The sequence below is a fragment of the Necator americanus genome, chromosome IV, assembly GCF_031761385.1.
Source record: "Necator americanus strain Aroian chromosome IV, whole genome shotgun sequence".
Taxonomy (NCBI): domain Eukaryota; kingdom Metazoa; phylum Nematoda; class Chromadorea; order Rhabditida; family Ancylostomatidae; genus Necator; species Necator americanus.
The window spans coordinates 37680662-37700730 of record NC_087374.1 but is presented as its reverse complement, the minus strand read 5'-3'; the positions used below and the strand labels follow the sequence as shown (position 1 = coordinate 37700730).

The 20069-nt window shown below is 45.1% G+C and overlaps 1 protein-coding gene across 4 annotated transcripts; it reads left to right on the top strand.

Moving 5' to 3' along the window:
* Nucleotides 1-144: 144 nt before the first annotated feature.
* RB195_003933 (uncharacterized protein) lies at nt 145-19839 on the top strand (the record flags this gene model as incomplete). Of its 4 annotated transcripts, XM_064201813.1 has the most annotated exons (15): nt 145-964; nt 1346-1378; nt 1557-1670; nt 3238-3258; nt 3730-3768; nt 5604-12904; nt 12955-13967; nt 14020-14353; nt 14434-15005; nt 15061-15439; nt 15699-16300; nt 16374-17283; nt 17349-18000; nt 18076-18223; nt 19590-19839. In XM_064201813.1, the coding sequence occupies 15 exons, from the start codon at nt 145-147 to the stop codon at nt 19837-19839; spliced, it is 13188 nt and encodes a 4395-aa protein (XP_064057692.1). The 4 variants fall into 4 exon arrangements, with proteins under 4 accessions (XP_064057692.1, XP_064057691.1, XP_064057694.1 ...); XM_064201812.1 differs by lacking the exon at nt 3730-3768; XM_064201810.1 differs by lacking the exons at nt 145-964; nt 1346-1378; nt 1557-1670; nt 3238-3258; nt 3730-3768 and adding an exon at nt 5089-5119 and having other exon boundaries at nt 5604-12819; nt 12921-13967; nt 14020-14380; ... (1 more) ...; nt 15699-16240; nt 19584-19839.
* Between the last annotated feature and the right edge of the window lie 230 nt (nt 19840-20069).

Sequence of the window (20069 nt, the reverse complement as noted above, 5' to 3'; positions counted from 1 at the left end):
TCACAATTTTATCCCCGAGGTCAGGATGATTGTGGAAAATGAAGATAGCGAGGAAAACGGGGTGTGCTTGGTGAACGTGTGTCAGCTGTTTTGAGGCCTCGCTCGCTCGAACACAACGAGTAGTTGTGTAGTCATATCGGCAATATGTCGGGCTGCAAGCACGTCGTCGCCGGCATCACCAACAACGGCGAAACGATCTGCATGGGCGTTATCGAAATGGAATGTGGTACCGTCGTTCCTGTTATACATCATGTTGCCTCTATGAACAAGTTCGAAGCGGAAGATTGGGATGGCGATCATGCTGAAACTCATTATGAACAGCCGGCAGATGACGAAGACGCCCAGCATACATCCTTTTCGGCAGAAACTGCGGAAGTAGATACGGCGACTGCGGTGCATGGCGACGAAGACACGCCCATCGCAAGCAGTGGACAGTTCGAACGCAATCGCAGTGCCTCACTCGCCGAGGCACTACTGCACATTGATCCGAACAGCGTTCCACAAGTCAGCTTCTTCCATCCATCCGGCGTTATTCCGCTTCTGGAAGCAGAGGAATCCGAAGAACGAGTCCCTACTCCCGTTGCTGCCAGCGAGACTGAGGCTACTGCAGACGAATTGCCTGAAGTTGGCAACACTGAACGCGTAATTGCCAACCTCATACTTACGCTGGACGCACTCAAAATGGCTGCACCGGATCGTCATACAGCCGCAGTTAATCGACTCAAAGAACTGGAAGAAGAGTTGCGAACCGCCGGTGCTGTTACTCCAGCTGATCCAGCGGTAGCTGATGCGGTGGCTAGGGCATTAACTGCGGCAGGACCAGGCCGCGATGTTCAAATTCGGGTGAATCAGAGTCGACACACGACCACGACCAAGACCGTGTATGAGACAGAAACGCCAGGAATGGTCGGATTGGATCCGGAGAAGATTCGAGAGTTGCATCAACAGATGCTTGGCAGCTTGAGTGCGATTTTTTAAATTTTTCTTCTCTACGTTTCCTTAAGGTTCCGGTCTAGAAGCTCTCTATCTGTTTCATGTTCGTTATGAACCTATGTCATTCAGTGTCGATGCTGAGTCTAGCATTATTAGCACAAATTTCTCCAGTTGATCATAGTGATCTGCGTAGTTCTAGATTTTTGCCCAGTATTGGTTCTAATGTTGGAATAAGAGCAATCAGGCCCTTAATAGACGCTTTCGCCTTGACAGAAAAAGAGCTAGCGAAAAAGAACGAGCAACCAAATATTTATATTATATGAAGTCCTAACTATAAAGTAATGTAAATCAAACTAATCCAAACTACAGATACCTCACCCATTTTTCCGCATACAAATTCTTTTCTTTTCAGCATCCGCAGGTGTGGAAGCTGCTCCAGATACTGGTTAGTTATTTTTGAACAGTACTTCTTTTTTTTTTGCAATCATGAAGTTCGATTCGGGTTTCCTAAAATATTCTCGTATGACATCCACATGTGCTCAAAATTTGTTTACATTCTTTGTGAGCAGGCGCCGATCAAGTGCTCTTCCCACCGCACTTTTTCATGCTTGGTGTGTTTCCAGGAACGACACAGAAAAAAGAAACAGCTGAGGAAGGATATACTAACGAGGACGGCTCAGTTGTTGTGTCGAAGAAGATGACACGTGTTGTCACCACTACGAAGACAACTCTACCCGGTGATTTCAAATTTTTATTTAGAAGTTCAATTTCTTTTTAACATTTAACAGCTGCTTAAATCCGAAAATAGATACCCCGTTGTTTAGCTTTACTGATCAATAGATATCAGAATACTGCAGTACACCAATAATTTCTACTGTAGAAAAGCTGATCGAAAGTCATGGTGATTTTAATACGGTTTTCAAAAGTTTTCCAGAAGTATATCTAATATCTGATAATCGATCCAGTATCTCACTTCGCTCAAGCTAAGCCGAAGCAAAACACGCCGATATTACAGCGGAATCGAACAGCCTCTCCGGCCATCAAATAGCAAGTAGTTTCCCGGCGTTGGCTAGAGTTCACATTAGAAAATTTTTTACAACTAATTTCTATGAACTTTATTCCTTTCGTAGGAAATATTTATCCTAGATGGGACTATCGACTGTGTGACTACGTAATGCAGGAAATATGTCAATATTTCCAAGAAATTTACTCTTCATAAGGAAACTTGCCCTCAACGTTCATCCGAGAAAAGTTTGAAGAACGCGGTTAACAGTTTTTAAACAAAAGATATTTAAAATGTTATGAGATGGCATAGCATGGGTTAAGCATCCATAAACACTTCAAACCAGCCAACAAAACAGGAGAAAATCTCATAATCCGCTGCAAAGCTGATAAGAGACTATTTTAAGTACAACATTTTCCAAAACATTCACTGAGAATCAATAATTCTACCCAACAGCTGTCTACTGTTGTTGAGTTGATTGCAGCATCATTCATATGCAGGTGTGACTAATATTTTCTCAAAACAACCACCTTTGATTTGATTTGTCTTCACGGACTGGATATCTACATTTTCTGGGATTTCTTGTGAACTACCAATTTTTCTTACTACTAGTTTTAAAAATATTTTTGTAGCGAAGTATCACTTCAGCCTGTTAAGAATTTTCTACAAAACACCTTTCGAGATTGGAACGAGATTTTTCGGGATTTCGAGATTAGAACGAATATCGTAATCTATTCGAATTAGATTTCAGCGGACCTTCTTTTCAAAAGGTGAATAAAACAGTTCAAGAATTAAACCAAGGATTACCTAAATAAATTATCATTCAAAAAGACATTATGAAGAAATCCGAAGAAAGTTTGGCTGAACTAGTAATTTCGTCCATTGGACAAGAAAAGTTAATCTTGATCTTTATTCTTCGTCAATATAGAGTTTGTATAAAAGTTTTTCACCAAAAGCATAACACGTTTTATCTGAGTTTTTACTTTACTGATTTAAAAAAGAACGGAAGGAAAACTTAAGACTCATTCGACCCACTTAATTATTAAGGGAATCCTCAAGGTGATGTCACAGCAGAATATGTAATGTTGCCATTTCGAGCAGAAAAATGAACGATAATGTTATTTTTGCTTTTCGCTCATTACCATTGATATGTCATAAGGTCATACTTTCACAAGCGTACTTGAAAGAGAAAGGATTATACACACTAAGTGTTCCAAATAACATAAATATCAGTTTATTTAACATTATTTCATTGAATCCGAAATTTTCAATGTTAAATTTTTGATGTTGATAATTTTCAGGCGATGCTGAACCAACTCCTGGTGAGTGATCGCAGAAAGATTGCTCGAGTCCACTTTCTCTATCACTCGTGTAGTTAAGTGGAGTCTTGTGCCGCACTATGGCTTTCGCTTCTTTTATCTTTTTAGTTTTTCAGTTCTTTTTACCTACACACTGATTACGCGATATTCTGCGTCAGATTCTGCTTTTTCTTTGTCAAACAACATGATATTAGCGGAATGTCGTGGTGTTCACTGCTTTTCTTTATAAGATCGCCTAAGATAAATATACACTTCTAACGCTACATACACATACACACAATAAGCACGACGCTGTATCTTTGCAGCTCACCCTAGGCATGCCTAATCGTCGTCTTGCACATCCTATGTTACTAGAGAATATTAAGAGAACTCTTTGTTTTATGTTTGTTATGTTGTAAGAAGTTAATTCGACATATTATAGTTTCTACTACACACTTTGCACGTGTCACGTCCGTACAATTGCACTGATTTTAGCTTTAGCCAACAAGAACACCCGCTATCTCGTGGCTTTAAGTGATTGTTGGAGTTTTTCACATATTAGCCTCTGCTTCGTCTAGTCTCCAGCTGGATACAACCTCATGGCACACACGTATTGCGTATCCTGCGTAATTTTGTTGTGTTGAATAAAGTAAAGGGAAAATATACGTGTGGTGCTCTGCAAGTGTGTTGTACGGTGATGGTGGAAGTGACTATGCAATAAATAAAACATGTTCATCCTACAAAAGTGTCTTTGAAAAGAAACGAAAAAAATCCACTTAAAAACAGTTACCCAAATGTAAATGGACGAAGAAGTAGTAGCAGGAAAAACTTTGATTTTATAAATTCATCTTCAACGTCATCTGGAAAGTTCCATTAGTACTCTTTGATTTCTACCTTATCTACTGGTTTTCATGTTAGCTGCTAAGGATCCGGTGAAGTTCTCGAAAATTGCACACATTGGATCTAGGTTAACCTAATTTAGCGAACCGGTACAGAGTAAATTGGTTACTGTTTGTTTGTAGGGGAAAATGACGAGAACAATAGTTTGCTCACAGCTTCTTTTGCGAAGAAGTAATGAATAGAGCTTACTAACGCTTAATAAATAGTAGATAGCAAACTTTAGTTTTTCAAAACCGTACTGGAATGAAAAAAAGAAATATCTCGTTTTCTATCTACATATGGGAAGGATTTACGTTTGATCTATCATGAGATTTTCCTCAGATTTTGTTTTTAAATGAAAGATAGTAAATGTAAAAAGTAGATTTAAATAGTAAATGGATCTCATAATAAATCGAGTGGGAAATAGGCATAAATTTTAGAAATTTTTCTGCAGCCTTATAATAGTTATTAAAGAAGAATATGACAGCTCTGCTGATTTACACCAAGTGTTACAATTTCAGAAGAGATGCGTTTCTATAGCAACTATAACGTATAGTTTTTCAATTAATTCATTCAATTAAGCTAGATTGATGATGTGCTTGGTACTTTCACAGTTGACTAAGATTCCTAGTTTCTTTTTTCCTGGTTCAGCACAAAAACTAACTGGATTATCCTGTTCCTTATTTTCTACCAAACATTTCTCACGACAAAACGTGTACTCAATGAGTAAAACTTGAAAGCAATAGAAGTATTTTTGATAATTCTTGGCTTCTGATTTTTCTACAGGATAAAATACATTCCATGTTGATAGAGAGCATGCAGAAAATCTTAAACAGAAAAATAGGAGCTAGGAACAATGAGTCACACATACAAAGCTGTTTCCGCAATCATTTACCAACTATGATAAAGCTTCGTATCGTTTTTTTTTTCGTAACAACCAGTGCAAAGAATTTGTGAATAGTTATGCAATTTACGATGAAACCTTGCACGCTAAGTCTACCCATAGGTTATTCAAATAGTCAATATCAACGTACACCATTGCAAAAAAAGATTAACAAACATCTGAAAAAAAAACTAAGGTTTTTTTTTAATGATGTTACTGTTTAATGATAATGTTTAATGTTTTTTTTTAATGTAGAAATTTGGATGGAAGAACGTCTATTGCCATTTCCGTTCCCCAAAATTTCGATTCACATCTAACAAAAACTTTTGACCTTCTTCTAAAAGCGTAACCATTTTGAAGAGCGACTATATTTGCAACAGCGAAAGTCACTGTTGGATGTCCGCAGGAGAACAAGCCAGGGATAGTTGTGAACGAGCATGACTAAGTTTTTTAATGCTGCCTCACCAGTTTTATTTCATTGCACTGTGCTACGAATCATCACCAGTTGTGTGCATGCAACCTTTGTTGATGAGATAACTAATCAACTCAATAGCTTTCGTAATATGAACATATCACGAATGAGTCTACCTGTCACTACCTTTTTCAGAATCCTCACCTTCTACATTTGGCTCTGTGCGGGAACGAATAGCTCGATTTGAGTCCTTGCAAGAAATCAAATCGACGAAATCCTCGCCTGACAAGCTTTCGGTGGACATTGTCGTCACACCGGGTACCCCAGCACGAGAACTGGAATCTGATCATGATGATGTTGCTCAAGAACCTTTAAGTCCTTCTATAGAATCGGAAGTATCACAAGCTGAAGTGAAAAGTTCATCTTCTTACAGTGGAGAGGAGCATGTTCCCAAAGATTATGAAGAACTGGAGCGCAGAGGAAAAAGACAGGTCATCGAGGAAGAGGCCAAACGTGCCACTTCTCCAGAAACAACCGAAGTTCCTCACGCAGAACAAAAAGCCATTGTTGCGGAGTATGGCGCTCATCCCAGTACATTTATAGAAACAACCACCGAAGAAATAATTGAGTTGGAAGAACGGTCTGAATCACCACAAGCTATTCTCACGAGGAAGAAACCACAAGAGGACGAGCAAATAGATGTAATTCCAGCAATACCTATTCAGGAAGAAAGTGAAGAGTCTCCCAAATTAGCAGAAACGAGGACTACATTCATTACTTCTTCCTATTATGGAGAGCCGGAAAAACTTGCAGAACAGTTCAGAAGAGAAAAGGAACAAGAACAGCCACCAGTAGAAACCGCTGTCACTGGTCCCAATTATGAAGATATGGAGCCAATCCGCTCTAGAGAAGAACACGAATACCGAACGGTTAAGAAGACAGTAACAACAGTTACTACAACACGTTACATGGAAATGCCCGAGGCCGCTACTCCTGAACCAAAAGAAGAAGAATCAGTAGAAGAGATCGCAGTTCACCACCCGAAACACGAGCCGTCTACGCAGGAACAAGATTATCCCACCGTAACAAAGACTGTGACAACAGTTACCACAACAAGCTACATGGAAGTGCCAGAAACACCTGAGACTGATCAGCTCATAGAGCATGATCTAATACAGAACGACGAGAAACCAACAAGTTCCTACCCAAGTGAGGAACAAGCTAATATGAACAATATGCAAGATCACAAATATGGCGTGAGTGAACCTATGACAATGACATCTACTTTCCCGCAACATGATGAGAAATCTGAAACACTCACAGAGTGGTCGCAAACACAGGAAAAATTAAACGAGGGCGGAAGAGCAACATACACATTTGGCAGACACCCAGATAAAGAAGAAGAGCAGATTATCGTAGACCAAAAGGATTTCTCTACGTTACCAAAGACTCTGACAACTGTCACAACAGTTAGCCCGGCTACGCAAGAAGAATATCTGCCAACCCGGGAAACTGTCACGACAGTAACAACAACGTGCTATGAAGAGAAGCCAGAGCTTCCAGGAGACATAGAAACACACAAGGAGCGAAAGTCACCAGTCAGCCCAATTGAGGGAGAGGAATATCCACCAGTAAAAGAAACAGTGACTAGAGTTACGACGTATCGATATGAAGAGAAGCGAGAACATCCAGGAGACTTCGAAACATACAAGGAACGAGAGTCGCCAGTCAGACCAATTAAGGAGGAGGATTATCCGCAAAAGGAAACTGCTACTACAGTCACTACAATTGGCTATGAAGAGAACCCAGAACATCCAGGAGACTTCGAAAGATACAAGGAACGAGAGTCGCCAGTCAGCCCAATTAAGGAGGAGGATTATCCGCTAAAGGAAACTGTTACTACAGTCACTACAACTGGCTACGGAGAGAAGCCAGAGATTCTGGGAGACTTCGAAAGATACAAGGAACGAGAGTCGCCAGTCAGCCCAATTAAGGAGGAGGATTATCCGCTAAAGGAAACTGTTACTACAGTCACTACAACTGGCTACGGAGAGAAGCCAGAGATTCTGGGAGACTTCGAAAGATACAAGGAACGAGAGTCGCCAGTCAGCCCAATTGAGGGAGAGGAATATCCACCAGTAAAAGAAACAGTGACTACAGTAACGACGTATCGATATGAAGAGAAGCCAGAACATCCAGGAGACTTCGAAAGATACAAGGAACGAGAGTCGCCAGTCAGCCCAATTAAGGAGGAGGATTATCCGCTAAAGGAAACTGTTACTACAGTCACTACAACTGGCTACGGAGAGAAGCCAGAGATTCTGGGAGACTTCGAAAGATACAAGGAACGAGAGTCGCCAGTCAGCCCAATTGAGGGAGAGGAATATCCACCAGTAAAAGAAACAGTGACTACAGTAACGACGTATCGATATGAAGAGAAGCCAGAACATCCAGGAGACTTCGAAAGATACAAGGAACGAGAGTCGCCAGTCAGCCCAATTAAGGAGGAGGATTATCCGCAAAAGGAAACTGTTACTACAGTCATTACAACAGGCTATGGAGAGAAGCCAGAGATTCTGGGAGACATTGAAGGATACAAGGAACGAGAGTCGCCAGTCAGCCCAATTGAGGGAGAGGATTATCCGCAAAAGGAAACTGTTACTACAGTCATTACAACAGGCTATGGAGAGAAGCCAGAGATTCTGGGAGACATTGAAGGATACAAGGAACGAGAGTCGCCAGTCAGCCCAATTGAGGGAGAGGAATATCCACCAGTAAAAGAAACAGTGACTACAGTAACGACGTATCGATATGAAGAGAAGCCAGAACATCCAGGAGACTTTGAACGATACAAGGAACGAGAGTCGCCAGTCAGCCCAATTGAGGGAGAGGAATATCCACCAGTAAAAGAAACAGTGACTACAGTAACGACGTATCGATATGAAGAGAAGCCAGAACATCCAGGAGACTTTGAACGATACAAGGAACGAGAGTCGCCAGTCAGCCCAATTGAGGGAGAGGAATATCCACCAGTAAAAGAAACAGTGACTACAGTAACGACGTATCGATATGAAGAGAAGCCAGAACATCCAGGAGACTTTGAACGATACAAGGAACGAGAGTCGCCAGTCAGCCCAATTGAGGGAGAGGAATATCCACCAGTAAAAGAAACAGTGACTACAGTAACGACGTATCGATATGAAGAGAAGCCAGAACATCCAGGAGACTTTGAACGATACAAGGAACGAGAGTCGCCAGTCAGCCCAGTTAAGGAGGAGGATTATCCGCAAAAGGAAACTGTTACTACAGTCATTACAACAGGCTATGGAGAGAAGCCAGAGATTCTGGGAGACATTGAAGGATACAAGGAACGAGAGTCGCCAGTCAGCCCAATTGAGGGAGAGGAATATCCACCAGTAAAAGAAACAGTGACTACAGTAACGACGTATCGATATGAAGAGAAGCCAGAACATCCAGGAGACTTTGAACGATACAAGGAACGAGAGTCGCCAGTCAGCCCAATTAAGGAGGAGGATTATCCGCAAAAGGAAACTGTTACTACAGTCATTACAACAGGCTATGGAGAGAAGCCAGAGATTCTGGGAGACATTGAAGGATACAAGGAACGAGAGTCGCCAGTCAGCCCAATTGAGGGAGAGGATTATCCGCAAAAGGAAACTGTTACTACAGTCACTACAACTGGCTACGGAGAGAAGCCAGAGATTCTGGGAGACTTCGAAAGATACAAAGAACGAGAGTCGCCAGTCAGCCCAATTGAGGGAGAGGAATATCCACCAGTAAAAGAAACAGTGACTACAGTTACGACGTATCGACATGAAGAGAAGCCAGAACATCCAGGAGACTTTGAACGATACAAGGAACGAGAGTCGCCAGTCAGCTCAATTAAGGAGGAGGATTATCCGCAAAAGGAAACTGTTACTACAGTCACTACAACTGGCTACGGAGAGAAGCCAGAGATTCTGGGAGACTTCGAAAGATACAAGGAACGAGAGTCGCCAGTCAGCCCAATTGAGGGAGAGGAATATCCACCAGTAAAAGAAACAGTGACTACAGTTACGACGTATCGACATGAAGAGAAGCCAGAATATCCAGGAGACTTTGAACGATACAAGGAACGAGAGTCGCTAGTCAGCCCAATTAAGGAGGAGGATTATCCGCAAAAGGAAACTGCTACTACAGTCACTACAATTGGCTATGAAGAGAACCCAGAACATCCAGGAGACTTCGAAGGATACAAGGAACGAGAGTCGCCAGTCAGCCCAATTAAGGAGGAGGATTATCCACTAAAGGAAACTGTTACTACAGTAAGAATGTTCGAGGAGAAGAAAGAACTTCCTAAGCAAATCGAGAAATACCCTGAAAGAGAATCTCCTGCAGTAGCAGAGCCTCCCCTCAGCACAGCATCTCGTGAAGATTTTCTACAAGAAGAAAAATATCCGCCAGTGAAGGAATGTGCTACAACTTACGAGGAGGAACCCAGTGATCTGGAAAAGCTGTCGAAACATATGGAACAGAAGACACCTCAAAGCCCGGAAAAGATCCGAACACAAGTGGTGCGTGAAGAAAGTCAAGAATTCAACACAGAAAAAGAGTCTCCGAGCGATGAAACAACGCAGCCATCGTTTGGTGACAGACTAGCAGGCTTCGCAACCAAAGCAGCAAAGATAGCAGGAGGAGCTGTTGTAGCCCCAGTAGCACTGGCAGCCATGGGTGCTTCTGCAGCATACGAAGCAATAACTAAGGATGAAGGACCAAAGATCAGAGATGATGAAGACTCTTATGCCTTAGCTGAACCTTCACCTAAGAAAGAGAAATTTGAAGAGATTGAAACTCATGGAAAAGAAGAGACTCCCGTCAGCACTGTTTCTCGAGAGGAGCTTTTCGGAGAGAAATACCCTGCAGTGACAGAGACAGTGACGACAGTAACTACGTTTGAGGAAAAGCCGGAAGTACCCGAGGAATATGAGAAATACCTCGGAAGAGAATCTCCTGTAGCAGCTGAACCACCTAAGGCTGTGGAATCTCCCGTCAGCACTGTTTCTCGAGAGGAGATCATTGGAGAGAAATACCCTACAGTGACAGAGACAGTGACGACAGTAACTACGTTCGAGGAAAAGCCGGAAGTACCCGAGGAATATGAGAAATACCTCGGAAGAGAATCTCCTGTAGCAGCGGAACCACTTAAGGCTGTGGAATCAGCCAAGGCAGAGGAATCTCCCGTCAGCACTGTTTCTCGAGAAGAGCTTTTCGGAGAGAAATACCCTACAGTGACAGAGACAGTGACGACAGTAACTACGTTCGAGGAAAAGCCGGAAGTACCCGAGGAATATGAGAAATACCTCGGAAGAGAATCTCCTGTAGCAGCGGAATCGCCTAAGGCTGTGGAATCTCCCGTCAGCACTGTTTCTCGAGAGGAGCTTTTCGGAGAGAAATACCCTGCAGTGACAGAGACAGTGACGACAGTAACTACGTTCGAGGAAAAGCCGGAAGTACCCGAGGAATATGAGAAATACCTCGGAAGAGAATCTCCTGTAGCAGCAGAACCACCTAAGGCTGTGGAATCTCCCGTCAGCACTGTTTCTCGAGAAGAGCTTTTCGGAGAGAAATACCCTGCAGTGACAGAGACAGTGACGACAGTAACTACGTTCGAGGAAAAGCCGGAAGTACCCGAGGAATATGAGGAATATCTCGGAAGAGAATCTCCTGTAGCAGCGGAATCGCCTAAGGCTGTGGAATCTCCCGTCAGCACTGTTTCTCGAGAGGAGCTTTTCGGAGAGAAATACCCTGCAGTGACAGAGACAGTGACGACAGTAACTACGTTCGAGGAAAAGCCGGAAGTACCCGAGGAATATGAGAAATACCTCGGAAGAGAATCTCCTGTAGCAGCTGAACCACCTAAGGCTGTGGAATCTCCCGTCAGCACTGTTTCTCGAGAGGAGATCATTGGAGAGAAATACCCTACAGTGACAGAGACAGTGACGACAGTAACTACGTTCGAGGAAAAGCCGGAAGTACCCGAGGAATATGAGAAATACCTCGGAAGAGAATCTCCTGTAGCAGCGGAACCACTTAAGGCTGTGGAATCAGCCAAGGCAGAGGAATCTCCCGTCAGCACTGTTTCTCGAGAAGAGCTTTTCGGAGAGAAATATCCTGCAGTGACAGAGACAGTGACGACAGTAACTACGTTCGAGGAAAAGCCGGAAGTACCCGAGGAATATGAGAAATACCTCGGAAGAGAATCTCCTGTAGCAGCGGAACCACCTAAGGCTGTGGAATCAGCCAAGGCAGAGGAATCTCCCGTCAGCACTGTTTCTCGAGAGGAGATCTTTGGAGAGAAATACCCTACAGTGACAGAGACAGTGACGACAGTAACTACGTTCGAGGAAAAGCCGGAAGTACCCGAGGAATATGAGGAATATCTCGGAAGAGAATCTCCTGTAGCAGCGGAATCGCCTAAGGCTGTGGAATCTCCCGTCAGCACTGTTTCTCGAGAGGAGATTTTCGCAGAGGAATATCCGCCAGTGAAGGAAAGTGCGACAACTCACGAGGAGGAACCCAGTGATCAGGAGAAGCTGTGGAAGCATATGGAAGAGAAGCTATTTGAAAGCACGGAAGAGATCCGAACACAAGTAGAGCGTGAAGAAAGTCCACAATTCACCACCGAGAAAGAGTCCCTTAGCGATGAAACAACGCAGCCATCGTTTGGTGACAGACTAGCAGGCTTCGCAACCAAAGCAGCAAAGATAGCAGGAGGAGCTGTTGTAGCCCCAGTAGCACTGGCAGCCATGGGTGCTTCTGCAGCATATGAAGCAATAACTAAGGATGAAGGACCAAAGATCAGAGATGATGAAGACTCTTATGCCTTAGCTGAACCTTCACCTAAGAAAGAGAAATATGAAGAGGTTGAAACTTATGGAAAAGAAGAGACTCCCGTCAGCGTTGTTTCTCTTGAGGAACTCTTAGGAGAAGAAGCTCCCACAGTGGCAGAGACAATGGCGGCAATAACCACATTTGAGAAGCCGGAAGTACCCGAGGAATATGAGAAATACCTCGGAAGAGAATCTCCTGTAGCTGCGGAACCACCTAAGGCTGTGGAATCAGCCAAGGCAGAGGAATCTCCCGTCAGCACTGTTTCTCGAGAGGAGATCTTTGGAGAGAAATATCCTGCAGTGACAGAGACAGTGACGACAGTAACTACGTTCGAGGAAAAGCCGGAAGTACCCGAGGAATATGAGAAATACCTCGGAAGAGAATCTCCTGTAGCAGCGGAACCACCTAAGGCTGTGGAATCAGCCAAGGCAGAGGAATCTCCCGTCAGCACTGTTTCTCGAGAGGAGATCTTTGGAGAGAAATACCCTACAGTGACAGAGACAGTGACGACAGTAACTACGTTCGAGGAAAAGCCGGAAGTACCCGAGGAATATGAGAAATACCTCGGAAGAGAATCTCCTGTAGCAGCGGAACCACCTAAGGCTGTGGAATCAGCCTAAGGCAGAGGAATCTCCCGTCAGCACTGTTTCTCGAGAGGAGATCTTTTGGAGAGAAATACCCTACAGTGACAGAGACAGTGACGACAGTAACTACGTTCGAGGAAAAGCCGGAAGTACCCGAGGAATATGAGGAATATCTCGGAAGAGAATCTCCTGTAGCAGCGGAATCGCCTAAGGCTGTGGAATCTCCCGTCAGCACTGTTTCTCGAGAGGAGATCTTTGGAGAGAAATACCCTACAGTGACAGAGACAGTGACGACAGTAACTACGTTCGAGGAAAAGCCGGAAGTACCCGAGGAATATGAGAAATACCTCGGAAGAGAATCTCCTGTAGCAGCGGAATCGCCTAAGGCTGTGGAATCTCCCGTCAGCACTGTTTCTCGAGAGGAGATCTTTGGAGAGAAATACCCTACAGTGACAGAGACAGTGACGACAGTAACTACGTTCGAGGAAAAGCCGGAAGTACCCGAGGAATATGAGAAATACCTCGGAAGAGAATCTCCTGTAGCAGCGGAACCACTTAAGGCTGTGGAATCAGCCAAGGCAGAGGAGTCTCCCGTCAGCACTGTTTCTCGAGAGGAGATCTTTGGAGAGAAATACCCTACAGTGACAGAGACAGTGACGACAGTAACTACGTTCGAGGAAAAGCCGGAAGTACCCGAGGAATATGAGGAATATCTCGGAAGAGAATCTCCTGTAGCAGCGGAATCGCCTAAGGCTGTGGAATCTCCCGTCAGCACAGTTTCTCGAGAAGAGCTTTTCGGAGAGAAATATCCGCCAGTGAAGGGAAGTGCGACAACTCACGAGGAGGAACCCAGTGATCAGGAGAAGCTGTGGAAGCATATGGAAGAGAAGCTATTTGAAAGCACGGAAGAGATCCGAACACAAGTAGAGCGTGAAGAAAGTCCACAATTCACCACCGAGAAAGAGTCCCTTAGCGATGAAACAACGCAGCCATCGTTTGGTGACAGACTAGCAGGCTTCGCAACCAAAGCAGCAAAGATAGCAGGAGGAGCTGTTGTAGCCACCAGTAGCACTGGCAGCCATGGGTGCTTCTGCAGCATACGAAGCAATAACTAAGGATGAAGGACCAAAGATCAGAGATGATGAAGACTCTTATGCCTTAGCTGAACCTTCACCTAAGAAAGAGAAATTTGAAGAGATTGAAACTCATGGAAAAGAAGAGACTCCCGTCAGCACTGTTTCTCGAGAAGAGCTTTTCGGAGAGAAATATCCTGCAGTGACAGAGACAGTGACGACAGTAACTACGTTCGAGGAAAAGCCGGAAATACCCGAGGAATATGAGAAATACCTCGGAAGAGAATCTCCTGTAGCAGCGGAACCACCTAAGGCTGTGGAATCTCCCGTCAGCACTGTTTCTCGAGAGGAGATCTTTGGAGAGAAATACCCTACAGTGACAGAGACAGTGACGACAGTAACTACGTTCGAGGAAAAGCCGGAAGTACCCGAGGAATATGAGGAATATCTCGGAAGAGAATCTCCGAGGAACCTAAGGCTGCGGAATCGCCTAAGGCTGTGGAATCTCCCGTCAGCACTGTTTCTCGAGAGGAGATCTTTGGAGAGAAATACCCTACAGTGACAGAGACAGTGACGACAGTAACTACGTTCGAGGAAAAGCCGGAAGTACCCGAGGAATATGAGGAATATCTCGGAAGAGAATCTCCTGTAGCAGCGGAATCGCCTAAGGCTGTGGAATCTCCCGTCAGCACTGTTTCTCGAGAGGAGATCTTTGGAGAGAAATACCCTACAGTGACAGAGACAGTGACGACAGTAACTACGTTTGAGGAAAAGCCGGAAGTACCCGAGGAATATGAGAAATATCTCGGAAGAGAATCTCCTGTAGCAGCGGAATCGCCTAAGGCTGTGGAATCTCCCGTCAGCACTGTTTCTCGAGAGGAGATCTTTGGAGAGAAATACCCTACAGTGACAGAGACAGTGACGACAGTAATTACGTTTGAGGAAAAGCCGGAAGTACCCGAGGAATATGAGAAATATCTCGGAAGAGAATCTCCTGTAGCAGCGGAACCACCTAGGCTGTGGAATCGCCTAAGGCTGTGGAATCTCCCGTCAGCACTGTTTCTCGAGAGGAGATCTTTGGAGAGAAATACCCTACAGTGACAGAGACAGTGACGACAGTAACTACGTTCGAGGAAAAAGCCGGAAGTACCCGAGGAATGAGAAATACCTCGGAAGAGAATCTCCTGTAGCAGCGGAACCACCTAAGTCTGTGGAATCAGCCAAGGCAGAGGAATCTCCCGTCAGCACTGTTTCTCGAGAGGAGATCTTTGGAGAGAAATATCCTGCAGTGACAGAGACAGTGACGACAGTAACTACGTTCGAGGAAAAGCCGGAAGTACCCGAGGAATATGAGAAATACCTCGGAAGAGAATCTCCTGTAGCAGCGGAACCACCTAAGGCTGTGGAATCTCCCGTCAGCACTGTTTCTCGAGAGGAGATTTTCGCAGAGGAATATCCGCCAGTGACAGAGACAGTGACGACAGTAACTACAGTTCGAGGAAAAGCCGGAAGTACCCGAGGAATATGAGAAGATACCTCGGAAGAGAATCTCCTGTAGCAGCGGAACCACCTAAGGCTGTGGAATCTCCCGATCAGCACGGAGAGAGATCTTCGAGAGTGAGATCTGAAGAGGCACAATCCACCGAGAAAGAGCCCTCGGAAGAAACTAGCCGGAACCAGAAGGCTTGGAACAGCGAGGGCTGTGTAGCCCCAGTAGCACTCAGAGGGGTCCTTCGTGACAGAGACAGTACGACAGTACTACGTTCGAGGAAAAGCCGGAAGTACCCGAGGAATATGAGGAATATCTCGGAAGAGAATCTCCTGTAGCAGCGGAATCGCCTAAGGCTGTGGAATCTCCCGTCAGCACTGTTTCTCGAGAAGAGCTTTTCGGAGAGAAATATCCTGCAGTGACAGAGACAGTGACGACAGTAACTACGTTTGAGGAAAAGCCGGAAGTACCCGAGGAATATGAGAAATATCTCGGAAGAGAATCTCCTGTAGCAGCGGAATCGCCTAAGGCTGTGGAATCTCCCGTCAGCACTGTTTCTCGAGAGGAGATCTTTGGAGAGAAATACCCTACAGTGACAGAGACAGTGACGACAGTAACTACGTTTGAGGAAAAGCCGGAAGTACCCGAGGAATATGAGAAATATCTCGGAAGAGAATCTCCTGTAGCAGCGGAATCGCCTAAGGCTGTGGAATCTCCCGTCAGCACTGTTTCTCGAGAGGAGATCTTTGGAGAGAAATACCCTACAGTGACAGAGACAGTGACGACAGTAACTACGTTCGAGGAAAAGCGGAAGTACCCGAGGAATATGAGAAATACCTCGGAAGAGAATCTCCTGTAGCAGCGGAACCACCTAAGTCTGTGGAATCAGCCAAGGCAGAGGAATCTCCCGTCAGCACTGTTTCTCGAGAAGAGCTTTTTTCGGAGAGAAATATCCTGCAGTGACAGAGACAGTGACGACAGTAACTACGTTCGAGGAAAAGCCGGAAGTACCCGAGGAATATGAGAAATACCTCGGAAGAGAATCTCCTGTAGCAGCGGAACCACCTAAGGCTGTGGAATCTCCCGTCAGCACTGTTTCTCGAGAGGAGATTTTCGCAGAGGAATATCCGCCAGTGAAGGAAAGTGCGACAACTCACGAGGAGGAACCCAGTGATCAGGAGAAGCTGTGGAAGCATATGGAAGAGAAGCTATTTGAAAGCACGGAAGAGATCCGAACACAAGTAGAGCGTGAAGAAAGTCCACAATTCACCACCGAGAAAGAGTCCCTTAGCGATGAAACAACGCAGCCATCGTTTGGTGACAGACTAGCAGGCTTCGCAACCAAAGCAGCAAAGATAGCAGGAGGAGCTGTTGTAGCCCCAGTAGCACTGGCAGCCATGGGTGCTTCTGCAGCATACGAAGCAATAACTAAGGATGAAGGACCAAAGATCAGAGATGATGAAGACTCTTATGCCTTAGCTGAACCTTCACCTAAGAAAGAGAAATTTGAAGAGATTGAAACTCATGGAAAAGAAGAGACTCCCGTCAGCACTGTTTCTCGAGAAGAGCTTTTCGGAGAGAAATATCCTGCAGTGACAGAGACAGTGACGACAGTAACTACGTTCGAGGAAAAGCCGGAAGTACCCGAGGAATATGAGAAATACCTCGGAAGAGAATCTCCTGTAGCAGCGGAACCACCTAAGGCTGTGGAATCAGCCAAGGCAGAGGAATCTCCCGTCAGCACTGTTTCTCGAGAGGAGATCTTTGGGAGAAATACCCTAAAAAAGCTTTGGAGAGAAATACCCTACAGTGACAGAGACAGTGACGACAGTAACTACGTTCGAGGAAAAGCCGGAAGTACCCGAGGAATATGAGAAATACCTCGGAAGAGAATCTCCTGTAGCAGCGGAACCACTTAAGGCTGTGGAATCAGCCAAGGCAGAGGGAATCTCCCGTCAGCACTGTTTCTCGAGAGGAGATCTTTGGAGAGAAATACCCTACAGTGACAGAGACAGTGACGACAGTAACTACGTTCGAGGAAAAGCCGGAAGTACCCGAGGAATATGAGGAATATCTCGGAAGAGAATCTCCTGTAGCAGCGGAATCGCCTAAGGCTGTGGAATCTCCCGTCAGCACTGTTTCTCGAGAGGAGATCTTTGGAGAGAAATACCCTACAGTGACAGAGACAGTGACGACAGTAACTACGTTCGAGGAAAAGCCGGAAGTACCCGAGGAATATGAGAAATACCTCGGAAGAGAATCTCCTGTAGCAGCGGAATCGCCTAAGGCTGTGGAATCTCCCGTCAGCACTGTTTCTCGAGAGGAGATCTTTGGAGAGAAATACCCTACAGTGACAGAGACAGTGACGACAGTAACTACGTTCGAGGAAAAGCCGGAAGTACCCGAGGAATATGAGAAATACCTCGGAAGAGAATCTCTCCTGAGACCTAAGGCAGCGGAATCGCCTAAGGCTGTGGAATCTCCCGTCAGCACTGTTTCTCGAGAGGAGATCTCAGGAGAGAAAGTACCCTACAGTGACAGAGACAAGGACGACAGTAACAACGTTTGAGGAAAAGCCGGATGTTCCCGAGGAAAGTACGAGAAATACCTCGGAAGAGAATCTCCTATAGCAGCGGAACCACCTAAGGCTGTGGAATCTCCCGTCAGCACTGTTTCTCGAGAAGAGATCTTTGGAGAGGAATATCCTACAGTGACAGAGACAGTGGCGACAGTAACTGCGTTTGAGGAAAAACCGGAATCCTCTGTTGAATATGATAAGTACCTCGGAAGAGAATCTCCTAAAAGCTCAACGAGAGGAAACTCCCGTAGCACTGAGAGAAGAGTCTTGGAGAAAAATCCGCAGTGACAGAGACAGTGACACAGTAACTAAGTTTGAGGAAAAAGTACCCGAGGATATGAGAAATACCTCGGTAGAAGAATCTCCTATAGCAGCGGAACCACCTAAGGCTGTGGAATCAAAGGGAATCTCCCGTCAGCACTGTTTCTCGAGAGAGAGCTTTTGGAGAGAAATATCCTGCAGTGACAGAGACAGTGACGACAGTAACTACATTTGAGGAAAAGCCGGAAGTACCCGAGGAATATGAGAAATACCTCGGAAGAGAATCTCCTGTAGCAGCGGAACCACCTAAGGTTGTGGAATCACGGGGAATCTCCCGTCAGTGCTGTTTCTCGAGAGGAGTTTGGAGAGAAATACCTGCAGTGACAGAGACAGTGACGACAGTAATACGTTTGAGAAAACGGAAGTACCCGAGAATATAAAAACCTAAAAAAAAAATCTAAGAATAGCAGCGGAACCACCTAAGGCTGTGGAATCAGGCAGGAATCTCCCGTCAGCACTGTTTCTCGAGAGGAGATCTTTGGAGAGAAATACCCTACAGTGACAGAGACAGTGACGACAGTAACTACGTTTGAGGAAAAGCCGGAAGTACCCAGGAATAAGAGAAATACACTCGGAAGAGAATCTCTTAGCAGCGGAATCACCTAAGGCTAAAATAGCAGCGGAATCACCTAAGGCAGTGGAATCTCCCGTCAGCACTGTTTCTCGAGAGGAGATCTTTGGAGAGAAATATCCTACAGTGACAGAGACAGTGACGACAGTAACTACGTTTGAGGAAAAGCCGGAAGTACCCGAGGAATAATGAGAAATACCTCGGAAGAGAATCTCCTGTAGCAGCGGAACCACCTAAGGCTGTGGAATCAGCCAAGGCAGAGAATCTCCCGTCAGCACTGTTTCTCGAGAGGAGATCTTTGGAGAGAAATACCCTGCAGTGACAGAGACAGTGACGACAATTAATTACGTTCGAGGAAAAGCCGGAAGTCCCGAGAATATGAGAAATACCTGAAGAGAATCTCCTGTAGCAGCGGAACCACCTAAGGCAATCAGGAGGAATCTCTAGCACTTTTCTCGAGAGGAGATCTTTGGAGAGAAATACCCTACAGTGACAGAGACAGTGACGACAGTAACTACGTTCGAGGAAAAGCCGGAAGTACCCGAGGAATATGAGAAATACCTCGGAAGAGAATCTCCTGTAGCAGCGGAACTAATCACCTAAGGCTGTGGAATCTCCCGTCAGCACTGTTTCTCGAGAGGAGATCTTTGGAGAGAAATACCCTACAGTGACAGAGACAGTGACGACAGTAACTACGTTGAGGAAAAGCCGGAAGTACCCGAGGAATATGAGAAATACCTCGGAAGAGAATCTCCTGTAGCAGCGGAACCACCTAAGGCTGTGGAATCACCAAGGCGAATTCCCGTCAGCACTGTTTCTCGAGAGGAGATCTTTGGAGAGAAATACCCTACAGTGACAGAGACAGTGACGACAGTAACTACGTTTGAGGAAAAGCCGGAAGTACCCGAGGAATATGAGAAATAGCTCGGAAGAGAATCTCCTGTAGCAGCGGAACCACCTAAGTCTGTGGAATCTCCCGTCAGCACTGTTTCTCGAGAGGAGATCTTTTGGAGAGAAAATACCCTACAGTGACAGAGACAGTGACGACAGTAACTACATTTGAGGAAAAGCCGGAAGTACCCGAGGAATATGAGAAATACCTCGAAAGAGAATCTCCTGTAGCAGCGGAACCACCTAAGGCTGTGGAATCACCA